This window comes from Catharus ustulatus, chromosome 3 (genome assembly GCF_009819885.2).
Source record: "Catharus ustulatus isolate bCatUst1 chromosome 3, bCatUst1.pri.v2, whole genome shotgun sequence".
NCBI classification, from domain to species: domain Eukaryota; kingdom Metazoa; phylum Chordata; class Aves; order Passeriformes; family Turdidae; genus Catharus; species Catharus ustulatus.
Window position 1 is genome coordinate 41,495,573 of NC_046223.1, and position 24,751 is coordinate 41,520,323.

Here is a 24,751-nt window from a genome sequence, read left to right on the forward strand (position 1 = left end):
CTGATTATTAGCCGCATTTCCGGTTTAGGAGCAAAATCTTAGTCAAATTGGTGCGGCTTGTATTCGTGAAATTACTGTAAGTTCTGTGGCCCACCATCCTTATCAGTATTGCCACTTGGCATATTATGTTGTGGCATTAATTTTTCCACAAAATCATGAAAAAAAAAGTAGGAGCACTTGACGTATGCTTTTAGTGTGGATTCTTCAATTCTGCAAATGCACAAAAACTTGAAATCATGGGGGGAAAACCACCAAATCTCAGCAACTAATTTTGAGAAACTGGTTTGTCTCCAGCTCTGCTAACATGGGTGATTTGTGTTTTGTTTTGGATCAGTTTGCAGTTAACATGGTAGACACAACTCTCTGTTTTCAGACCAGAGCAAATGCCTACAAAGTTTTCATCCTTATGACATAATGGCTTAATTTAGCCACAAAGCTAAGGATAATGCACATTCAAACTTTTTAATGGAGAAAGCAAATCCTCCCCTCAATTCCTCTCACTTTAATTTGACCCAACTCCTACTTTGTTAGCGTTATGTATTTTCTGCCTTACAATTGCTAAAACTTCCCCATGAACAAAAGAGGATTAAATAACTAAAATAGAACAGTATTATTACTTCTGACTGGCAGGCATCATAAACTTGGACAACTTCACAGTGCTGGAGAGATTGAGAGGGATTAATTGATGCCTACTTCAGTGGGAACTTTTTGTATTTACAACACACAGTACCTTTCTGAGTGCATTCATATAAAATACTTTCACCCATTTCTTGAGTAAACCCAACCAAGTGGTCCTCCTTTGAAAGCAGAATTTGAAGAGAATTTGACAGAATGTAGAACTGAGAGCTAAGATTAACTAATGCACTTTCCTTCCCTCCTCTCCTTTTATGCCTATTTCACTGGTTGCCACTACAAATAAGCCAACTCTCGAAGGTACAAGAATCTGAAAAACAACAGCAGATACATCATCTTCTCCATTCTTTCAAATTCAGGGAATACAATGTGTTTGAAATCAACCATACAATGCCAACACATAAAAATCATTCACATTTTGAAAACGTCTTGGTTTAGCTATCTTAATAGTGTTGATTTAACGGAATATTAAAGGAGTTGGTTTTGGAATAAAAATTAGAGCCTTTACTTGCCAGAGAAGGGCTTCAAATTTTTACGACATAATGAAATGTTATAAAAAAAACCTTCTGAAGTATGTTTTATTTAACATCTGCACACACTAAGTGATAAAAAAAATTCAAATCTAGTGATATGAAGTGGCCTTGAACTATGTCATAGAAATAATCTAACATAAAGGCTTGCTTTCATATTTTCTCTTTAGTAATAATTGCAATGCATAACCATACAGGGATAAAGTAGGAACTGTGCAGGTTAGCAGCAGATCCAGAAGTGTTTCAGATCTTTAGACAGGTGGTTTTTCAATTAATGCAATTACAGTGTTTAATTGCTGTCCCAGACACAGTCTAGTCACAGAGGTTGTATGATACAGGAAAGACTGGCATGGAGGTTTGCTGATGGAGAAGGTTAAGGCTAAGATATCTTTCAGTCACAGAACCAGTCCACTAGATGCTGGCAACTTGAAGGTAGAGAAAACAAAGTTGAACTGATGCAGGATTTTCTTTTTTACTCACTAGAAAAAAACCAAAAAACAACAGAGAGTCCTACTAAAATAAAAGAAACGTGAATATTATAGATAAACCCACACATTCAGCTCGCCTCCTTGCAAAGCCTTCAGTTCATTCATGGCAATTCTTGAAATCCAAACTGTTTACTGCTTTCTGCAGTCATGCACAGGCTCAGATTTGGCCCTGCAAGAAAGGGGTGTAAAACCCTTAAATTACATCTAGACTTCACATGAGTTCACGTGCTAAGGTTTAATGAGTTAAGTGTCATTTTGCCAGTTAGTATCATTACTTATCACCTGAAGGCACACTGGCAAAATGCATCTTCCCTTCTTGCCTGTACACTGCCACACAATGCCTAGTTATATACTGCAATCTGAGGAAAAGGTTTTCTTCAGTAGATATTTTGTGGTTTTGTCTTCTGTGCTCTAAGAGGTTTGCATTTCCAGTACCCTTGAACTCCTGGCTCTCAGCTAGAAGAGAGCTGTAAGTTCTCCCATGTCTCCCAGTAAAAGCAGCTCTGCTGAAATATTGATACATTTCAAATACAGTACACTTCAAAGTAGTGAGAGAGACTGAATAGTAAAGGATGACTGGTCCCTTCAAAGTCTTCCAGAGCCATGCTGTGGGCAGCCCATCACCATCCATGCACTCACTGAAGGAATGTGCACCCCAAACTGTTTGCCTGGAAGGCAATTCCCTGCATGTGAATTGTAGCTGTCGTGCAAGGACCTTGAATGGATGGATCACTCGCTTCCTCACACATCCTCAGTCAGAAAGTTATTTTCAAGGCAGATTTAGTGATCTGATAGATTTTTTTCCATTTCCTGAAAATTTGTTCTCCAGGAAGCAAAACTATACTTTGTAAGAACCGATGGTAACAAACACACACGGAGTGTGTCCTGTGTGCAGAACCAACTGCTGCTTCTCTGCCGTACTTGGAGTCTTTGTTAACAGCAAATACTTTTACGGAATCTTTGCTGAACTGGGACAGTAAGTCTTGTTAAGTGAACGAAAGGAAATTACTAGTAAATATTTAGTGAAAATTATTTGTACTTGAGTAACTGGTAAATCAACACAAGGAAGGTTTTTGTTCTGATTTCTGTATTACTTTAGAAATACATCCAGTTACCTGTGAGGACACAAATGCAGAAAGCACACACCAAAGGAGTCTTCTCTGGAGACTAGCAGAAAAATGCATGAAGCAAATGATACTAATAATAAAAATAGATGCAGGAGAGCTAAACCCTCTGAGAACAGACTTCTTGTGCCACAGGATCAGACGGGTCATCATACTATGAGCTAAAACTTAAAATTAAATCACACACTTTTCACTTGCATAAAGCTACATTACTCCAATTAAATGTCAGGCAGGGGCTGCCCACAGGTTCAAACCAGTCCCTGAGGTTCAGCTCTTCATCTCCTGCACACCCACACACAGATGCTCCAGGCACAGGGAACCTGGCTCAGAGTGGAAGGGCACTGCCCTCTCCCTTTTAGGCATTCCATCACTGATTTTTAGGCTCGTGTGTGTCCCATCAGTGGATCAGACAGGAGTCATCCCAAACCAAATGAAGACCTATTCTGTTATATGAAGATCCCATGTCTCTGCTCTATGCCTGGACATTTGTGTACCCTGACTATGTGAACAGAGCCTGTGTTTAGTTGTGTGATCTGTGTCAGAATTCATCTGACACTAGAGTCCATGGATCAACTCTGTCAGCACTGGCTTGGATGCCAAATGCCATCAGATCAAGGAATTATGCAGACACTGAGATGGTGGAAATGAAGCACAAAATTACAATTTGGATTGGTCTTTGGCACAGTAGGGGCCTTTGAGATAGAATTGATTTTTACAGAGGACAATTAGCATCCAAAAAAGGAAGAGATACTCCCTAACAGTGTTGCTGTAACTGGCCCAGGGTCTTGTTCCTGGAAGTCCCTAACTTTCAGAAAGGAGAAGCCTTTTTTCTCACCCTACCAGAAAGGTTGAGGAAAGGGACCTGAGCAGCTTTTGCATAAAAATCCTACAGGAAAGAAAAGGAAACTCCTTTTTACAGTTACAATGGGAAGAACAAGAAGACACAGGCTTAACCTGCCTTAACAAAACTTGTTAGATATTAGGAAAACCCTCCGATGCTAAGGATAATAATGCAAAATATACCATATATAGAAGTTATGGGCATTTACCACTGGAAGTCATCAATAAGAGCTTAGAAAAATGTCTTTGTTGGAAGAATTTAGATATAGTTGATGCTGCCTAAGGAGGAAGAGCAGTCCAGCTTAAGGGTTTTTAGATGCCTTCCAGTCCCAATTTTCTGTGATTTTCCTGTGTACAAATTATCCCTACACGTAGCTGCTTAATTTTCCCTTTCTGTACCTCGGCAGTTAATTTGAGGCTTGTTGCAAGGAGCACATATCAAGCCTGAGGCACATGAGACTTTATTTGGGATAAAGTCAGAAGCAGTTGGGGAATTGAGAGCAATTCCTTTATTATGAAAGTGTACACATATTAGTATTGCCCCCAAAGCCAGTGTAAATACATACAAGAGTATCAAAGGTCTTTAATATTTATCATAATTTTCCCTTTTTTAAAATGGGAAATGCAAAGCACAAAGGTCTGAACCACCTGTAATGACACAGCAAGTTGTCAAAATGAGCCTGAGAAATGGATTTCCTGGCTCCTCAAGTGACCTGAGGGACTACACACTCCTCCTACTCTTGCTCTCTCCCCTCCCTGCCTCCCTTCCCCCCAGCAGGACTACAAGAACTGTAGCACTTCCTCATAAAAGTCTTGCCTGCAGCTGGGGAAAGTTAGACACTACAACAGTGTTGGTACCTTCTGCTGTTACAAGAACACACATCACAAAGATGATCATTACCACGGGGGAAAAAATAATAAAAACTAAAGCTGCCTCAGGACTCCCACCCTGCAGAGATGCTCTTAGGCTGATAAGCAGCATCTCATTTCTTCAACTTGCCTTCATTCTGGCTAACATTTTACAGAAAAACTCTCTTCTACCAAGCAAGAAACCATAAAAATTAAAAAAAAAAAAAAAAAAAAAAAAAAAGAAAGACAGAATGAAGGCCATACTGCTGATAAGGCACAGAACTGCTCTTCATACAAGTGCAGAAGAATTCACAAGAGTTTGGGAGTAAAGCACTGTTGCTCCAGCCCACGGTAGAAATGGACCAGTCTGGCTCAGCATTTTCTGGGCTCTTTCCTAAGGCTGCTGTAACTTTAGTTTGTAGGAAATCAGAATCAGAGCCTAAGATTAGAACCAAAAATCTCTTGTAATAAAGTGTTACAAAGCCAGTGCCAGTCCTTCTGCACAACAAGCATAGACTCACTTCCATTTCCCATGTGCCAGTGCTGGAGCCAAAGGAGGACCCAAGTTTGAATCACCCACAGGAGATCATGCCCCTCAGACTGACCATGCTGGGGCACACCAGGCTCCAAATTAGTTCTGAATTAATTTCCAAGAACTCTGCTAGGCTGCAAGCCCCATACACAGATTAAACATAATTTGGATTCATCATTACCAGTAAGACTAAAAACTAATTAGAAGAATTAAAGTGTAAGAAGAATGAATTTAAAATATGTCAGGAATAAAAAAGTCAGGGAAAAAAAAAAGAAAAGGCAATGTTTTAATTGGTTGTTTTCTCAAAAGAAAAAAAAAATACTCTCCTGCGTCATTGGAATAAATATTATCAAATTCTTTATGTGCTTAGGTATTTCCTAGTTATTCCAATGGCATATTTAAGTTTTGATTTATAAATCAAGGGATATTGCTCACTGCTATAAGATGCATTCCACTGGGTCTCAAAGTCTTTAGCAGATGCCCACTCTGTGTACTTTATCCTGATGGTTTCACATTCATGTTCATCAACACTCAGCAAGAACCATAAACAAAGCCCTTTCTCAGATGCACACATGCAGTTCCCATTGACTTTGCTGGATTTTCAGCTGACTTCAATCAGAACTCTGCGCATGCAGAAGGGCAGAACTTGGCTCTGCACATTCAATAAAATTACATCACTAGATACTTTTTAAATGAAGGGCAATGCAGGCCATACTGAAAAATAATATAAACTGAAACCCCTAAACTGTAGCCAAATAAATTCAAATTGCAGCCAGGTTTTTCCAGAATAATAAAAAGGGTGTGCATTCTAGGCAAGATGAAATGAAACCCTAATGCATCTCATTTACCAGAGTGCATTCTGTCTCTTTTAGCAGGACAAAGTGTGAAACCCAGCTATTTACACAAGGTGATGATCTTGTTGTTTCAGGTATAGCAATGACATTGGCATCTGAAACAATCAAGTAAAGGTCAGGTTACAAGCAGGGATCTGCTAAGTCCTTTTCTGCAGCTCTATTCTGTAAGCTATGACTCTCATTACAAGTGAATTTGAAATGTAGAATACCACAGTAGAAAAAATAATTAATCATATTACTAACTAATATTGTATTATTTTTGAATCTACTCTAATAGTGGTATTTTAAACATATTAAATGCCTGAGCCTAGGAGTATCTACCTCAAAGCCTTCAACCCTTCTTCCCAACTCGCCAAACAACATAACAAAAATCCCACACAACCTAGTAAAAACAGTTCCCTTCCAAATTTCAAATGACATCGTGCAACACAATTTCTGCCAGGTACATTAGCTAATGCACTCTAAGCAAAGTAATGCCCGATGGTTTTTTTCCAAATTTCTTTTCTTTATTTTACTTTTACTCATTCCATGATGTAACAACCTGTACCTTTTTACTGCATCTTTAAAAATACCTACCTACTGGGATGAAGAATATTCTCACTTCTAAAAAAAATATCTACCAACAGGCTTCCTCACACTTTCTGTTTGTCTGATAAGCACTTGTTAGTCTGCAATTACAAATTTATACACAGAAGTACTCAGGGATGAAAACCACAGAGGAGACTTGATGTTCATGTTTGGTCGTCACTCCCCGCCCAAAGAAGAAACATTTCTGATTATTTTCACACTTAAATAGCAGAACAGATTTTATGAATATTTTTTTCTTCATAGCTGGAACAGACTCTATTCTCCACTCCATTATAATACTGAGTCATTTTGCATCAAATTGGTCATTACTGACAAACCAGGAAGAAAGGAGAGAAGTGGATGAAATTCTCTGAAGCTACATGTGAGACGGGATATGTATCGGGAAATTATTTAAAATGAGAAAAAAATCATTACAATACAACTCACATAGGGGAAAACTATTTCATAATTATTGAGAAACTCCAGTAAATCTAACACTGGTGGTCAAAGGGATTACAAAGACTTTTTCTTCCGTTTTTTGGGGGTTTTTTTGTAAGTGAAGCAAGAATCTAGCCAGATACAACTGCTAAGTTGTACTGGTCATTCACACTTGATTATCCAGTAAGTTAAATAATTAGTATGGTGAAATCTGTTGCTCCCAAACTATCACACTGTCAAATGAATAGTTATGAGGTCTGGTGGGGCTCTGCTCTCTCCAGATCAACTCCCTTCCTAACATCCCATCCTGACACTGGTGGCCTGAGAAGACACTCATTTGTCTCAGAACTCCTTCATGTAACTCCAGATCTACTTTCTGTTTTTCTGTTGGAGCATGAGGTTAGAGAATTTACAATGTTTTACAAGGAACATTTATTCTAACTTAAACTCTGTGATTCTGACTACACAATTAGGAAAGGAAAGGTATCCCCATCCCTCCCCACAGTTCTACAGGGATGTGACTGTTCCAAGGAAGAAGTTATTAGTTTGTTTTAAATGCATAGCATGATTGTCTGATGATGAAAATAAAAGTTTACATGCTCATTTTCCAAGAAAGTTGATTTTAAATAGTTAGGAAAGAAAAGAAAAATCAACAAAACACACAGGTCAAAAACCTGGCTTTTCGGCATGTCCTGTTTAAGCAATGACACTTGAAGAACTTTATGTTCAAACAATTACCTGGTGCTTTAAATAGGACACTAAGGGAATAACATTTCAAAATGTATTCACACAGCATAAGACTAATCCTCCTCCTGGGAGTACCAGTGCAAATCAGGGTAACTCCTCAGAGGTCAATTGAAGTACACCAGCACAAAATAAATGTGAGACAGAAGGGAATCAGGCCCCATCTACCTGTTTTAATGCAGAGGTTGCAGATCATCTGCAATGGTAAATTGAACAACATAAATATAACTGACATCCATTCAATTGATCTCACATCCTGCCGGCTATTCACAGCTCCAAATACAGAGCTGAAGAACAATGGTTTGAGGAAGGCAGGCAGAAATCCGGGTTCTAACCCATTCACACATTCGAATTTGCCAATACCTCCTACTTGAACTGTCTTCATCTCCCCACACTGCTAAATCATGAAAGGTTTGACATTGTCCCCCCAGCTAAAGAACAACTTCTCCTAAAACAAAGTAAATGAAAAAATACCAGGAGAGATGCATAGGGGGAGAAGATAAATGCAAAATATTTGCAAACATGAGAACCTATGGAGAAATTATCAAGAGAATCTCTAACATAGCACATATATATGAAAGGCACTAGAAAATTGATTAATTATTTGGAAACCGAGCACTAAGAACTCACTCTATGCATGCAGGGGAAGACTAAAAGATGAGGCTATTTCAAACTATGGTGTCATTTGTGCTAATTTAAGTGGATCTGTAATTATTTCCTACAACTTCATGATGTCCTGAACCAGCTTCCTCCTCCCCTGCAAGGCTGATAAAAGGACTCCTGGCAACACACTAAATATATTATGCAATGTATTGAACACTACCGAGAAAAAGCACTGAATTACACTGAAACAAAGAACATTAGGTGCGAGTATCACCACCTCGAGGGAAAGAGCACCTTTAACTACTTATCACATCAGTAAATGGAGGCATTCTCTTGTACCCCTGCTACCTGCGCCTAATAGCATTTGCTACGTTTAACAAAGTTAAGACGAATTTTACCTCAAATCTACTTAGGCTCGAGCTCTTGGACCGAGACTTCTTGCGGAGATACACCGAGAAGAAGCGACGCACTGTGAACTTCTTCATGTTCATGTCCATCGCCCTGTCCCGGCTGCGGCGCGGAGCACGGAGGAGCTGCGCAGAAAGCTAGCGCATCCCGATGTCCCTATTTATATCCACGGGCAGGAGAGCCTCCGGACTGCCCGGCGCTGCTCATGGAGCCGGCCACGGCTGGACCTGCCGCAGGTCCGGAGCATGAAGGCTCTGGGCAGGCTCTGGGCTGGCAGCGCTCACATCTCGGTGCGGCGAGCCCAGCCCGCCCCGCCGCGCTCGCCCCGGTCCCGGCGCGCCCAGCCCGGCTCGGCTCTGCCCGGCTCGGCTCTGCCCGGGCTGCGCGCACAGCCAGCGCCGGAGGATGGATGACAGCTCCTGCGTCCCGGCAGATCCAGCTCTCCGACAGACACTGGATGTGCCTACTGCTCTGCACTCCCTCTCCTCTCAGTCAGGCTCTTTCAATTTCCTGCTTTCTGAATCACATGGGGAATAGGCACATGCTGCACTTCTGTTTTTAGCTCAGAATTCAGACGCTGCTATAATTACTGAGGGCTGTGGTGGTCAGACTCGAGAAGAAATCGGCTCCCCTGTGAGAGTCGCTCCTGGAAGAAAGCTGAAAGATGTCGTGCCCCCACTGCCAGAATAGAAGGGTTTGAATCTCCTTTTATTCCTGGGAGTATGCAAAATAGCAGTCGTCCCCCCCACCCCGCCCCCGAAATTGAAAAGCTCACCATCCTGCTCACAATCACCCGCCCGCTTTACATTGAAATACCTAGCACTGGCACAGCTCTGAAAATAGAAAGCACAATCTAAATGGTAAGTATTACTATTGTTATTGTACTACAGCAGGGAGCTACAGCCTTTCTAGGAGGTTAAGTATGTACATCTATTTACAGGCTGTAATTTTGAGCTGCATGGCAAGCATGCAGACTTACAGCTGCACCTCCACCTCCCTGCAACAAAATCACATTTTTCAGCTTTTCTTCAAAAACAAATGAATCTTAGCGTGTTCCAGAGACCAAAGAGCTTCCCTGCCTATTGCACACAGTTCAGGCTCCTTTTCCATGGCAGCCTTTCCTTTCTGACTACTAAGGAGCACCCAGACATGCCTCTCTCCCGTAACCTCACATGAAAAGAGAATTACTCTGATGACTTATTAATGACTGAGATAAATAAGCCCAGGGAGACCAGACATCAATACAGCCTGACAAGACTTGGAGGCTAAATGACAGCACCTCTCAAGTCCATCTGCCATAAAAGAGAGGCGCATTTTGCTTTAGTTGTGTATCCGGGCTCTGCTGTGAACTACCTTGGCTAGCAATGCCTGTTAATGTCTGCTTTTTTCTCAGCTTCTCCATCGCATTTTTCTGCCTAAAGCTCACCAGGGTCTCTATGCACCCAGAGAAGTATAAACAAGAGAAAAGAAAGAAAAAAAAATATTTTGGCGTTTATTGTTTAATTAAAAAGGAGGCTAGATTGGAAAGGCTGCCATTAGTGCTGGGCTCTATAATCTTATAGCGCCTGACCGTGCTATGCCTGGAACCTGGTGTTACCCCAAACTAAGATAACTGTTTCATAGTGACAGTCTGGACAGTCTGCTTTTTCCTTATCCCTTCTCAGCACACCCTCTGATTGCTTCTCTAATTCTCTTGGCTTGCAACAAAAATACCTTTGGGAGCTGCTTTCACTGTGCTGTCCCAGTGCAATCCATGTCAAGCCCAGGAGCCCTTTGCCATCACAGTTCACTTGTTTCCCCAAGTAAAGATCCTGGAGCAGAAGCAAGTGTCCAACAAGAAAACCTCAGTCAGGTAGGTATAGGTACAGCTATACACACGTGAAACAGTGGATAGGCTAAAAGGTAATTTAGTTGGTCAATGCCAAAATTACTTGCTGATGCAGCCTCTCTAGTCAAACTTTGTGTCTCCTCACAACCTTGCTGCAGTAAAATCTGCAGCTTCACAGCGGCCTTGGGCACTCAGCTGATTACTTGACCTCCCCCTCACCTGTCCTGACACACCACACAGCTGCTTCTACTTCAGTCCTGCCTTTTCCCTGGCAAAGAGGTGTCCTGGCACAAGCTGGACAAGGCTTTTGGCAGCCTCACACATTCCCACCTGTGTAAGCCACTTAAGCCTTAAACAGCAACCAGACAAGTCCAGGCTAAGGTCCCAGAACCCTTCCCATCACAGATCCATCCCCGGTCACTGACATCTTTATTAATACAGAGGAGGTGATAATTTCCCAGCTTTGAATACACAGGCTGTGTGCAATCATATGAAGTATATGAATGCCTGTTACTATTACACTGGTAGATTTATCACAACCTTCCCTTCTCATTACATCAGTGGTGATTTCACATACAGGGACATGCATTCACCATTAAATGTGCCTGCACTGTAATAAACTTCCAGTAAAATTACACAGGCCATGACTTAATACCTATCAGGTATGCTTATTACATTCAGAATTTTGTTCTGAATGTGGTTTTTTAAAAAAAACCCACAAACCATCATAATGTATTGCAATTTGTTGTGCACATCAGAGCAAAAAACTAGCCTTGTATGCTAAAGATTAGACTATAACATGAGCTCCATGCCCAGGGATAGGAAGTAACTCTCTTACAACCCTGACATGGCACAGGCATGGAAATAGGAAATAGGTATGCTCTTCTTGTTTTCTTACTCTGCTTTCAGACAGGTGATTAGGGTTTAAATACAGAAGGACAACCAATCACTTTTGCTCTATCGGGCAAGCAAAGCAGTAGAGATATTGCAGAATATATTGGAACTTTTGCAACAAAACAAAAGCAGCTGAGATGCAAAATTTATGTTAAAAATGTGCATTAAAATTACAAATGCAGAAATTAAACAAAATACGTGTGCATGCAAAATTAAAGCATAGGGATAGATATGAAAAGTGAAAAGCAAATTCTACTACAGTTCCATGTGACACGCTTCAAGATTTAATTGAATTTTTCTTTAGAAAAACAAATGAGGCATCAAAAACATTAGCTCAAACTTTCACATAACTAAGACAATAACCACTTTTCACAGTAATTCTAATAAAAAGGTGCAAGCTGAAAAAAAAATTTGATTAAACTGGAACATTCAGTATAACATTTGTAAAAATACTACTTCCAGATCAATCTACAACGTGAAATATTCACTGCACTTAGAAATTCATGTCTTTAAATTATTGACCTTCTCTGAGCAATTTTAACTGCTGAGGAATTTGACAAAGAAAAAAATCTTCAAATGTCTCTGTTTAACACAACAATAAACATCAAACATGCTGGAGGGACATACGACACATTGGCATCAACCAGTAATACTCATCTGTGTTCTGAAATATGCTTTAAAAAACTAGAACCATATATGCTGTAGCACAAAATAAATGCATACAATATCATGGCTGCCCCTACTCCCAGTGAGCTTAATAGCAAAATAAATTTTACTTCAGCTGGAAAAAGGCTTAAAAAAACCCCAAAACAACAAAGCTCATAACTAGGCTTCAAGAAAAACTCTCCAATAGGAATCACCAAAATTAGACATTACATAGCCCAGGTCTGAATTTTTAAAAGATAAATGGAGAATTCCCAATTAATGTCTAATGAAAGCCAAAGGTCCTTTCTTCATGTGTACAGATGGACCGTTGCAAAAGCAGTAAGACTGAAGGACCCAGGCTTAGAAAATTAACAGGGGGCAGCAGAACAGCCTGAACAAGACCCAAGTAAGGATGCCAGTAGCCAATGCCAGATGAATCATCAATTTCCAAATGATAGAACATGCAAGTCCAAGATATCTACCATAAACTGGATGATATAATTACCCAGAGAAATTTTGTATTACACAGAACATCAGGCCCTATGTTGAAGTTAGGCTTTCTATTTTTTTTATGTGAATCAAAAATTTATGAGCAAACACAGAATGACTCTGCTACTTGAGTAAATTTATTGATCACTGTGAAAGTAAAAAAACTATGAATTGATAGTATCTTCCTTGCAAATGCAATCAGTATTACCAATCCTTCCTCAGCAAGTCCATCAGAGAGCCAGAAAAAAATCCAGTGAGAAATAAGAGAGCATCAGAAGCAGACACCACAGATAGAACAAATAAGATTATCAGAACACAACATGCAGAGAAAAGGAAAATGAGACTCCCACAACAGAGGCCCAAGAGACAATGCTAGAGAAAAGGTGAATTAGACAGTGCCATTTATGTTCTCATCAAAGAAACTCAGGAGCAAGAGCAGATGTTTCCAAGAGACACCAATCAGCTGAAAAAGGAACAACATCTTCCCCCCGGTGGTTATATTGTATATGACTCTTTCAGTGACTGCTGTTTCCTCATCCTGAATGCTGGACAAATTGCCACATGGCTTTTGTTTCCTCAATGAATACCTAAGTTTGGTATTTTTCTTATTGATGTTTCTTTCAATAATACATGATGGGCTTTGCCCATAGAAGTGCTTGGGCTTTGCTCTCATTACACCAGTGTACCAGTGTGGGTCTCAGCCTTTCCAGCTGCTGCACATAGTTAAGTACCTTGTCCTATTTAGCACATGCTCACTTAACTGGAGTTTTCTCTCTCAAAAAGGCACAGTGCCCTGCCAGCACTGCAGAATACAGGCAGTGACTTGCCATCTCTCACCAGCATTGATGAGTGATCACCCATGTTGGCTGGATGGGGATGCAAGGAAATAGGCAGGAAAGTGCTTCTTCCCCTTTCTCTCAGCTGTGTGTCACAAGCTTCAGTAATTTTGATATTTTTCTGTATATGTATTATTCCAGTGAAGGTACAGGCCCCTTCAGCCATGTTGCAAATTAAAATCACTGCTCAGAAGGAAGGAGAAAGCAAAGTCATACATCTTGCCTAATTGGGTCTGATGAACTGGCAGGACACAGGCTCCTTGGGCACAGTCTTCTCTAATCCCAAGAGAAACATAACAGCCCTACAATGCCTGTTTAATCTTGCACTTGTAACCTCAAGGCAAAAGCAAAGTACCTCTTATATCCACATCTATGTAATTCCCTTGTTGCTACAAGCGTGATCCAGCATACTGGCTGCTATACGAAGAGTAATTAGTGTAAATAGAAGTGCATCAACCGCAGAAGATTGACTTTAAAAAGACCTGTTTTGCTTGGTATGGTTATATTCCACTTTGTGGATTCCATTCAACACCTTTAAACATTCTTAAAAATGGGCATCAAAATAAGTGCTTGATAGATTTGAAATCGGTATTTTGCAGAGGTGCAAGTAGCTTAGATGGAGACAAAAGTCCTGAAGAGTTCTCAATAGACTACATCAACAGTAAGGTTTAAAAAAAATTACACAGTTGCACTAAGAGGGTGAACCATCTCTGAGCCACGCTGGAGCAGAACAATCACATAATATCCTGAGTTGGAAGGGACCCACAAAGATTATTAAGTCCAACTCCTGGCCCTGCATGTGACAGCCCAAGAATTGTCCAAACACTTCTTGAGCTCCATCAGGCTGGTGCTGTGACCCCTTCCTTGGGGAGCTGTTCCAGTGCCCAAACACCCTCTGGGGTGACAAACATTTTATTAATATACAAGTTAAATATTTCCTGACACAACTTCATACCATTGAGGTCTCCTTAGTTCAGTTGCCTAAAAATCTTCCTCAATCCCTCCTAAGCACCCACCAGCCGCATGACTGCAGTGTTACTTTCGGACTATCAAATGAGCCACACTGTGAGGACATGTAGTTTGCTCTTATTTGTGCAGGGAGACCCAGGAGTCCTGCAGAAACAATAGCTTCAGAAATAAGAAAACAATATTTGATTGATTTTTGACCAGATGACAGACATTTTAACTCTCACAAAAGCATCTTGTGTCAGTGCTGGCACATCAGATTGGCAAGTGTCACAGCTGCTGTATTGACTGCTCCCATATGTGCTTTGCTTGAATGTGCGACAGCTTCACTGGCCACACACACATCAGTCAGCTGTGGACTACTTTTAGGATGGAGATTACCATGCCTAGCAATCTGCAATACTTGCTGGATTTTGGTGGCTTAGATAGAAATATAAGACAAAGAACCCAAAAATCCAATTTCCTTCATATTATGTAAGCTTCTACTCCAACATGAAGGAGATTGTCAAAGATAAAATTCTGCTTTCTTTCCTCTGGACAATCAGAAAGTCAGATTTTTCTCCTATAAAAGACTGGAAGTTTTCTGGAAGGAAGGATGCTACTTAGTAACTGAAATATGAACAGTCTTAGCACATGAATATTTATGAATATCACTTTGAGTGAACATTATACAATAGAAAATTGGATGGAAAATTTCATTATGCACAGCATATGTTTACTGTTTGTTCAGACTAGCTGTGAACAATATTTAAAAAGAGAGGCATTTATTAAAAATCTGCTAATAGGCAATTTTCCCTTAATAGGCTCTGAAAGATATCCTACACCTAACAGGAGAAATAGTACATGGCACATTTACTGGAGCATCCATTTCTATTTCTAATAATCACTGACAGAGCAAGCTGACATCGCAGTGAGCAAAAAAACAAGATCACTGTTTGCCATTGAAACCCTGAGAAACAGAAAAGCATATAATGGGGCTTGCAAAATTTATTCAGGAAAATTTTAGGTAAAATTATTCCCTTTAATTATTTAATGAAACCACACACACAAGGTACAAAAGCTAACAGGTATACAAAGGCATCGTATTTAGTTGAACTGAGTGACCTGAATTAATATCCGTCTTTTATATCTGAAACTATTTGTATGACCTTGAAGAACCTTAAACTCTCTAGCTATGCCTAGCTCCAGGGCTTATACAAAATCCAGCCACATCTTGGATCCTCTATGAGAATGGGGGCACAGATTGCACAATTTTCCTCTTATTCTTCCTAACTGGCACCTCCTGTCCCCAGTGAGGAAAATGTCTCCTGGTATTTTCAGCCAGAAAGGAGACAGAGTGCACTCTGACAAGTGGGTATGTAAACTCAGGACCCTAAAGGTTTGCACCTGCTCTGCAATGCAGAGAAAAAACTGCTTCAAATCTCCTTCCATAAAACGGGGCTGGAGTATTCTGTCACTGCATGACAGCTCTTTCAGAGAAAACACAATGATTGATATTATGTGTTTCACAGCTGAAATTTTAGTTGAAGGCTGTCACATATTTGCTAGTTTTATTTACAGAAACAGATTAACTGCGAGTAATGTCAAAGAATAAACCAATGGGACATGCAAATTTACCTTGGTAGGCATTACATCTAGCAGGACAAATGACATATGGAATATTTTCAAAATATATTACACACCTAACACACTAAAAATTTGGCTTAAGATTGTATGAATTCCTACCCTACATTCAACACAACAAAAATGAGATTTGTAAATAAAAGAATCATTAATCTCTCTGGAAATCCTTAGCACTAATTTCCCTCTTGTTGGATTTGTATGGCTTTTTAGACAAATTTTGAAGGACTGCTTTAAATTAATGTAGTGACAGTACTTAACTCCAGATCACAGGCACATCTATCCCTGCCTCTTTTTGAAATAGAAGCTAAAGAAACAATCAAAGAAAAAAAAAGTATAAAATTCTGTATCTAATGTGTCTAATACAGCAATATAGGAATGTGAAACTGGTAAAAAATACAATATCATTTTAACCCTCAAAAAGTTAGTTAGGTTCTATTTGATATTCACCAAGCACAATGATTTCTTCATTCACCAGAACAATATAGACCAAGGTCCTATTTTACTGCTGACAAGTAAAGGCAAGAAAGACAAACCGTAAAATTGCTGTCACAACACTGCACTATTATTTGGATATCTTTAGTATGTTAGATGACCTTTGCCTTATTTAATTTCAGATACACAAAGTATCACGTTCTCTTAAGTGTGGTGTCTCCTCTCTCACTGAAGTCACCAGGCAGCAAGAAGTGCATGAGGCTCTTCCTGCATAACCGAGCCTGCCCACACCAGAAGTGGGTTTTCCTGGCTGATACATCAACAAATATCTGCAAGAAATTTCAACATCTTTTATATGTCTTCCTACTCATCTAGCAAGTGTGCAAAATTAGTTATAAAGAGCACAGGTGCAATATTAAATATCAAAAATTTTTATTAACTTAATGGACAAAAAAAAAGGGCAACTCATCATATTAAGTCAATTTAATCCTTTGACATCTTTCTGTGAATTTCATGCATCTTTTCAAATCCTGTAACAACCCTAACATAAGATATACAGAGAAATAACCAACACATGTATAACACAAACAGAACAAGAATCTAACTCCCTGTATGCACAACACAAAAGTGGAAATTTTATCTGTTTTTCATCAACTAGAGATTAAAGTGTGCAATTAATCCTATCATAAAGTAAGGATGCTACTTAGTAAAGGTTCAAATATGCTTGATATGCTTCAAATGCAGGGAAGATGTACAGTTGTGGCCAGGATGTTATAAAGTGCTTCCAAAGCAATATTGTCTACCTAAATACAGTGACATTCTTCAAACAAAAAGAAACATCTTTTAACATACAACTAAAATATTAAATTTGTTACTTCACTAGCAATGCTGATGTTTGACTCCAATTTTTTTTTAAACAAACAAAATCCTGTAAGAACCACTTACCTTTAAACCATAAACTTCTGTGAATGTCAAATTCATAAAGTTTACAGTGTACAGTGTGTGATTCACATTGCATGCATTCACTGGAATGTGACACCTTTGCCCTAATACACTACTGGGATCTGATTTCATATTCTGATACTTCTTTTAACATCTGAAACATATGAAAACCTACCATGCACAGTGATGTGGGGCAGAACATCTACCAGTTAGGAGACTGAGGTTGTTCTTTTGCTACAACTCCCAAAGGAGAAAACAGATGCATACATCAGATAGGAGGAACAAATAAAGCAACTACTACACAGACTTGAAACAGAGTTCTCCCTTCCAGCGTCACAGACAAAAGAGAATTTTTACAGCTTCCTAAAAGCTTTTCAAGGGCATCTAGCTGGGCTGCTTGGGAACTGCAAGCAAGTACATCAAGAAACATTTCAAAAAGGCGCAGCAGAGCCTTGCTATTGTATGCCTTGGAGACTGAAAAATGCTTAATTTTTTTTTCCACTGTGATTTTACTATGTTCTTAACAGTTACACGTTTAGTCCCTTCCTTCACATTTAATATCTTTATTGATGATCTGAATGAGGGGATTGAGTGCACCCCCATCAAGTTTACATCAAATGACACCAAGTCAGGGGGGAGTGTTGAGCTGTTGCAGTGCTACAGGCTTTGGGACAAGTGGTTGGAAAGCTACCTGGTGGAAAAGGACCTGGGGGGGCTGATGGACAGCCAGTTGGACATGAGTCAGTGTGTCCAGGTGGCCAAGAAGGGCAATGGCATCCTGGCCTGTATCAAGACTAGTGTGACCAGCAGGATGAGGACAGTGCTTTGTACTCAGCCCTGGTGAGGCTGCACCTCAAATTCTGTGTTCAAGTTTTGGGCAAGAAGGACATTGAGGTGCTGGAGTGAGTCCAAAGAAGGGCAACAGAGGTGGAGAAGGGTTCGGAGCACAACTCCTGCGAGGATTGGCTGAGGGAGCTGGGGATGTTCAGCCGGGAGAAAAGGAGGTTCAGGGGAGACTTTACTGCTCTCTACAAGTACCTGAAGAAATGAGGTTGTGTGGTCTCTTGTCCCAGGCAACTAGCAATAGGACAATAGGAAATGGCCTCAAGCTCTGCCAGGGGAGATTTCAGATTGGTTATTAGGAAAAATTTCTTCACAAAAATTGTCGTCAAGCATGGGAACATGTTGCCAAGAGAAGTGGTTAAGTCACCATCCCTGAAAGTATTTAGATGATGTGTGTGGCACTTAGGGACATGGTTTAGTCGTGGACTTGGCAGTACCAGGCTAAGGATTAGGCTCAAGGATCTTAGAGGTATTTTCCAATCTAAATGGTTCTATGACTTAACTGAAGAAGAAAATACAATAGCCCTGACCCAGTTAGCCTGCTGGAAGATGAGTGCAGTTATAAGAGATGCTGGAAAACAGGAGCAGAAACCAGTTTTTCATGGGAAAGAAGAGTGGAGCTAAAGCCACCTGCTTCTCACAGAGATAAACATGGGTTTGGAGGCTGTGTAGAGGTTTGTTCTATTTCAGACAAAAAGATGTTGGCTCATTAGAGGAATTTCATTAGTCCTGGCATAAGCCTTCACTTGTGGCCTCACTCTGCCATCTCCAGGCCATCATTTTCTTCTTCTTTTCTATTGGCACAAATATTCCCACAGCCACAGAATAAACCAAACTGGAGAACTGGTCAAATACCACCCCAGAATGCTAATATTAAACCAGTTCAGTTCCCTCATCTGAATCACTAAACAAATATCTGAGTCCACTCAATATTTTTTGCAGTGGTGGGGGCAGGAACGTGTGTGCTTGTGAGGTGGCTCTGCCTCCTCCCTTGGCAGGGATGGGTAATGCCAACACTGACTGCTGGCTTCCCAGATACAGAACTGGCACACTGCAGCTGCCTGGCCTGGCAGAACTGGAATCACTGAGCAGGCCACATCAAAATATCCTTTCAATCACAGTGAAGGTTAAAATAACAGCTCTGGTATAGAAAGGACATTTCAAAATGTCCTAAAATATTTTGCTTTATTATAAAACTAGCCAAAGTGAACTGGCTAGAAACATGCAAATCTTGGAATTATGCTTTGAGATAATGTGTTTTTCAAAAAGTTGAATCTATAATGGGTTCTTGGATTTTTTTAAAAGGAAAAAGATCCCAAAATGGGTGAGAGAGTAACCTCTAGCTGCACTGTAGAAATTCAGAGGGCTGAAAAGCCAAGAACTCTACTAGAACTGACTGGACTCCCCTTTAGTGCTGAAGCCCAACCACTGGCAGTGTAGTAAGATTCCTAGAACTAAGGCTGCAAGTTCCAGTGGTGTTAACTGGCACCACTTAAATTGATTTTCTGGCCCTTATCTGATTTAATCTTCTGTGGGTGCTAATGCTTTCCCTGTCAGGCAAATCCATGTTCTCCCAGAACCGTATAACTGCACACACAAGTATGCACCTCTTACAAATCTCTGTAGGTATGCAGTATTTAGCCAGCATATATGCAGAACTTGAGTACAAATTGGATGCTACAGGTCTGAGATCCCTGTGGGAATGCAAACAGCATGAGCTGAACTGTACAGTTTGGATGTTTTTGATCCATGTTTCTCAGTGAATTTGAGAACCACCACCAAATGCTACACTGATGTAACCACAGGCAGCCAGTCAACACACAGCATTCTTGAACTCTTATGAAGTTGTTTAAATGCCATCACAAAATCATAATTTAAGTTTTCAGTGCTTACTGGTTTCATTGGGAGGCTGTCTTGAAACTCACCTTCCTGTTCACTCTAGGCACACTTAGATGCACCACAGTTAAAATCTTTTATACTAGCACCTTTCTAGGCAGATTGCTTTTCAAAGGGTAATCATATCTCCTCACAGCTGTGACTTGGCTATGCTAAATGAGAGTGAGATTTTAACCTCCTGTCACTCAACCATCTCTCCCTACTTGTGTCCCAATACACAGCCCTGTCCTAGGCTTGACTATGTTTATCTTATTTGTAGATGTCATGAACAGAAGGGTTTTTATTGGAGCCTCAGCAGTATCAATAATTAGTAATTCTTCAACAGAAGAAATACTTTAGGATTTTCTTCATTTTTTCCATTACTATTTCAAATTTGTGGTTCACTATTGCCTTGTAAATTAATCAGGAAACTTAGCCAGTCTTTCTTGGAGGTATACTATAACTGGGACTCCTAAATCTGTTGTAAACTCAATGGAATAAGACAAAGTTCTCTGATCTCCTCCCCGATCCTCCAACATAAGAAGGAAATGGACTTCTTGGAATAAGTCCAGAGGAGTGCCACTAAGCAGATAGAGGTCTGAAGAACCTCTCCTCCAAAGGCTGAGAGAGCTGGGATTGTTCAGCCTGGACAAGAGAAGGCTCTGGGGAGACCTTACAGAAACCCTCCAGTACCTGAAGACAGCTGGTAAAAAAAGATGGAGTGGGACTTTTTATAAGCGGATAGTGATAGGACAAAGCTAAATGGTTTAAAATCAAAAGAAGGACTACTTAGATTAAATGATAGGAGGAAATTCTTTACTCAGAGGGTGATGAGACACAGGAAGAGCTTGCCCAGAGCTGTGGGTCCCTCATCCCTGCAAGCATCCAGTCCCAAGTTGGATGGGTCCCTGGGCACCTGATCTAGTGGGTGGCACCTCTGCCCATGGCAGAGGGCTGGAATTACATGATTTTTAAGGTGCCTTTCAACCCATTCTATTATTCCATTCTCCTTCCTTGATAAATAACCATATCTGTTCATCATACTATTAACTTGAAGCATAGTAGTGCTTGTTTTGGTGACAACTCCAACACAGCTGTAAGAAAATTCCCTTGCTCAACCACTAATGCATAATCTGAATTTTCCCCTAACCCTGATCTGAGTTTTGTTTGGATACTTCCTGGGGATTTTTATTTGAAATAGAATTAAACCAAGCAATTACAGTATAAATAATACCATCTAATATTTCTTAGATAAATATACAATTCTTAAATCACTGTTAAAACTTTGAAGTTTCAAAACCAGTGGCTCAGTAGAACACTCTCAGTCAGAGGTGGTTAAAATGGTATTTTTAAAAAAATATGCACGACATGGCAGTGAAAAGAGACATTTGCAAAATTTCCTGTAAAGTGTCAGAAAAGCTCTGAGAACATCTGTGAACAACAGCATGAGGATTGGACAAACATAGTTTGGAAAACACAAGAACAACATATGTAAGTACATCTGACTCCTATCAAGTGGGTCACAGTGGTTATGCAGCTGCCTTAAACCTTCAGTGACTAAAATCCACCTTCTGATGATACCTGACATTCTGAAAATAAATAGTGGGTCTATGGCTCCCACAACAAGACTTCCCAAAAACTTCACGTGAACTTTGATTTCTAGATATTTAAGGGAATCTGCATATCCTTCTTGGAGAGTTGGGAAGCAAACTTCATGCTCTTATTTTCCAGTGGCAACTTATCTTTTTGGAGTTTTTCATCAGGCAAAGCCCACAAACAGTTTTTCCAGAATATTAAAACCAATTGAGATAATGAAAAGCTAATAGGCTTTAGCTTAGAGGGTTGCAAAGAATAGCCTGCCATTATTCAGAAAGCCCTGTAATAGAGCACCTTGTTAATTAGAGATGATTCACAGATGACTTGCAATAGATTATGGTAGTTCTGAATAGCAATGATATTTTCATATTGAGCTCTTATGTACTCAGGAGTAATGAAGCTTTAATTTTAATTAAAAGAAAGGCTTTTTTTTTAAGCCTGTAGGTCCAAGCAATACTAAAGTACAGAAAATTAGCTTATTTTACTAATTTTCCATATTTAGAATGCTGCACTTTATAATTTTGCTTTCATAATGTTCCCTACCAGAGGACAACTAAGCACCTGAATAGCAGCTGTCGATAAGAAGGAATTTGATTGTCTCTTTAATTGGAGAAGCACACGAGGTGAGAAGCTGCTTGCTCAAGGCCTCTCAGCAAGTCTGTGATAGAGTTATGAACAGAACTAGGTTCATTTTAAATACAGGATTATCCCCTTACATCTCCATGCCTCATCACAGAGCACCATCTGCCACACCGACGGGCATTCTCTGCTTTAGTTATGATCATTACAGTGGTACAGTTTGACATTCTAATGACCCATTGCTACTGCTAAAGGGATTGCCATGCTCTATCACTTTCCCTCATTTCCCCTAACATCTTCTCTTGCCTTTTGCTGGGGAGCTTACAATGATTTGGTCCAAGGAACAGATATACTCCACATACACATATTTTCTGCTGGTTTAGGTCCCCTGAATTGACCCCCAAGGATCTGGATGAGCTTCAGTACCTGAGCAAAAGGAGATGCTGGGAGCATGCAGGAGTAGAATGGCAAGTACTCTGCCCTTCCAGAACAGCTACCCCTGGGGTGGGCTTAACTGCACTGCTAAACAGAACCTCACTTTTTCAGCATATATTTTACTTGAAACCTTCTTTAAACTGAAGTGAAAATAATTATTCTCATCACCGACAAAAACATGGTGTTTCAGATCTGTCAGAGTATATGCCAAGTTTTCCTTAGGCGAGGCAGGGCAGCCTGTGCAGCCAGCAGCACACAGGAGAGCTGCATGGATAGTGCCAGCAGTTGTCAGTAGTCCCATGGCCCTGGTGATTCCAGTGCTGACTCAGGGCAGGAATGCTGGGGCTACCACACCTCTTTCCAGGATTTCCCATGCCAAATACACACATGTGCCTATGCACAGTGCGTGCACACAGGAGCTCACAGCAGTCACACAATTTGCTGTGGGCACACCCTGGTTATGCACAGTGGGGATCCAGAGCATGCAGTCACACAGACCAGGACCGACAGCAACCTCTTCTATCCAGTCTGTCACCATGGCTCTTCCTATGACCCCAGGCAGCTGCAAAACATCATTGAGCTGCAGGGTTTCCAGGCTGTGAAACATGACCTGAAGTGACATTGACTACTGCATTCAAAACACTTGATGAGAAGCTATTACAGTAAATTCACGAATACAAGCCGCACTGAGTATAAGCCGCATCCCTAGGTGTTGGCAAATATTTCGGTTTTTGTCCATAAATAAGCCGCACCTGATATAAGCCGCTCTGTCGTTCGCAGTGAGGACCCGCGTGCAATTAGTAACAGAACCGCGGGAGGGCGGGGTTTACTGGCTGAGCTAAGGCTGTGCAGGCTCGGCCTGCTAGGGGCCGCTGACGGGGCCAGGTGGCCCAGCCCGGCGCTGCCGCTCGGGGCCACCCACCGCTGCCACTGGGCTCGGTCACCTCGGGTCGGCGCTGCCCCGCGGTGGCAGGCAGGGACGGAGCTTCCCCCGCTCCTACGGCAGCGGCGGCGGGCGGGGACGGAGCTTTCCCGCGCCCGTGGCGCCGGCGGCGGGCACAGACAAAGCACCCCGCCTCCTCCCCGAGCCGCGGCAATGGCGGCGCGGGGCCCCCCCCTCCTCCCCTGGGCTGGGGCAGAGGAGGGAAGAAGAGAGCTCTCTCGCCTCTCTCCCCGCCCCCCGTGCTGCCTGCAGGCAGCCAGGGCAACACAGTAACACTGTAACAATTGCGAAATGCCGGCTTTTACTGGCAGGTGCTTGGCTCGGCGCCCTGGCTGGCACGTCTGGGGTTGTAAACGTCAGAAAATTATTCACATATTAGCCGCCCCTGACTATTAGCCGCACTTCGAGTTTCCACCAAAATATTTGTCAAATTGCTGCGGCTTGTATTCGTGAAATTACTGTAATTTACCAATTGGTACAGGCAATGACACAACACCTCTATTCCTCTTTAGAAAAGAAGGAACAGAGAATGAGAACTTGAACCAGCAATGGCATTTTACCTTCTGAAAGTTCATCACAAAATTCCCTAAGATTTCTTATCATTATATAGATTTGCAGGATTCAATATTGTGAATTATTGAGGGAAAATAAATGCACTAATTGATGAAAAACTCAAACAATTAAACCTCCAAACACAATCCCTCTCAGTCTCCTCATCCAGTAGTGTATGCAGAAAAAGCCAACCAACCAAACAAAAAAACTCAAACTAAACCAACCAACACCACCGCCTCCCCTCCTCCCAAAATACATGCAGATTTAAATCTCGGATTAAATTGAGTGAACAGAAAAAATTACACAATATAAATGCAAATATTTAGACTTTTTACTTCTCATTTAGGACTCATGGTAAGACACAGTGTCATTTTTTCAATTCAACAGAGTGAAATATAAGCAAGAAGAACTTTGGTCAGGAAGGGATTACTCATCCGCCCAAAGCTACCTGCATCATTCAGTATTCCCAGGATCAAGGCCTTTTTACAGTCAGCTTTTCAGAGAGGACACGTGTTCTCTATATAAGCATTAAGCATGTATCAGATGCTTAAGTAACACACAAATAACAGCTCAAAACCCAATAATTACTGCAACTCAATTTGAGAAACTACAACATTTCATAAAATATAGAAACAATTAATCAAAGATTATGACTAATGTGGA

The 24,751-nt window shown here is 40.8% G+C and overlaps 1 protein-coding gene across 3 annotated transcripts in view; it reads right to left on the reverse strand.

The window, feature by feature from the left end:
* The window catches only part of RPS6KA2 (ribosomal protein S6 kinase A2), a 279,910-nt gene that overhangs the window by 149,328 nt on the left and 105,831 nt on the right, over nt 1–24,751 (reverse strand). Inside the window, exon 1 of one of the 3 annotated variants that reach the window (XM_033054734.2) lies at nt 8,601–8,925. The exons of the other annotated variants lie outside the window; for them this stretch is intronic. Within the exon in view, the coding sequence (XP_032910625.1) occupies nt 8,601–8,699 (99 nt within the window). The 5' untranslated portion in view covers nt 8,700–8,925. Of the gene's footprint in view, nt 1–8,600; nt 8,926–24,751 lie in introns of those variants that run through there. 3 annotated transcript variants of the gene reach the window in all.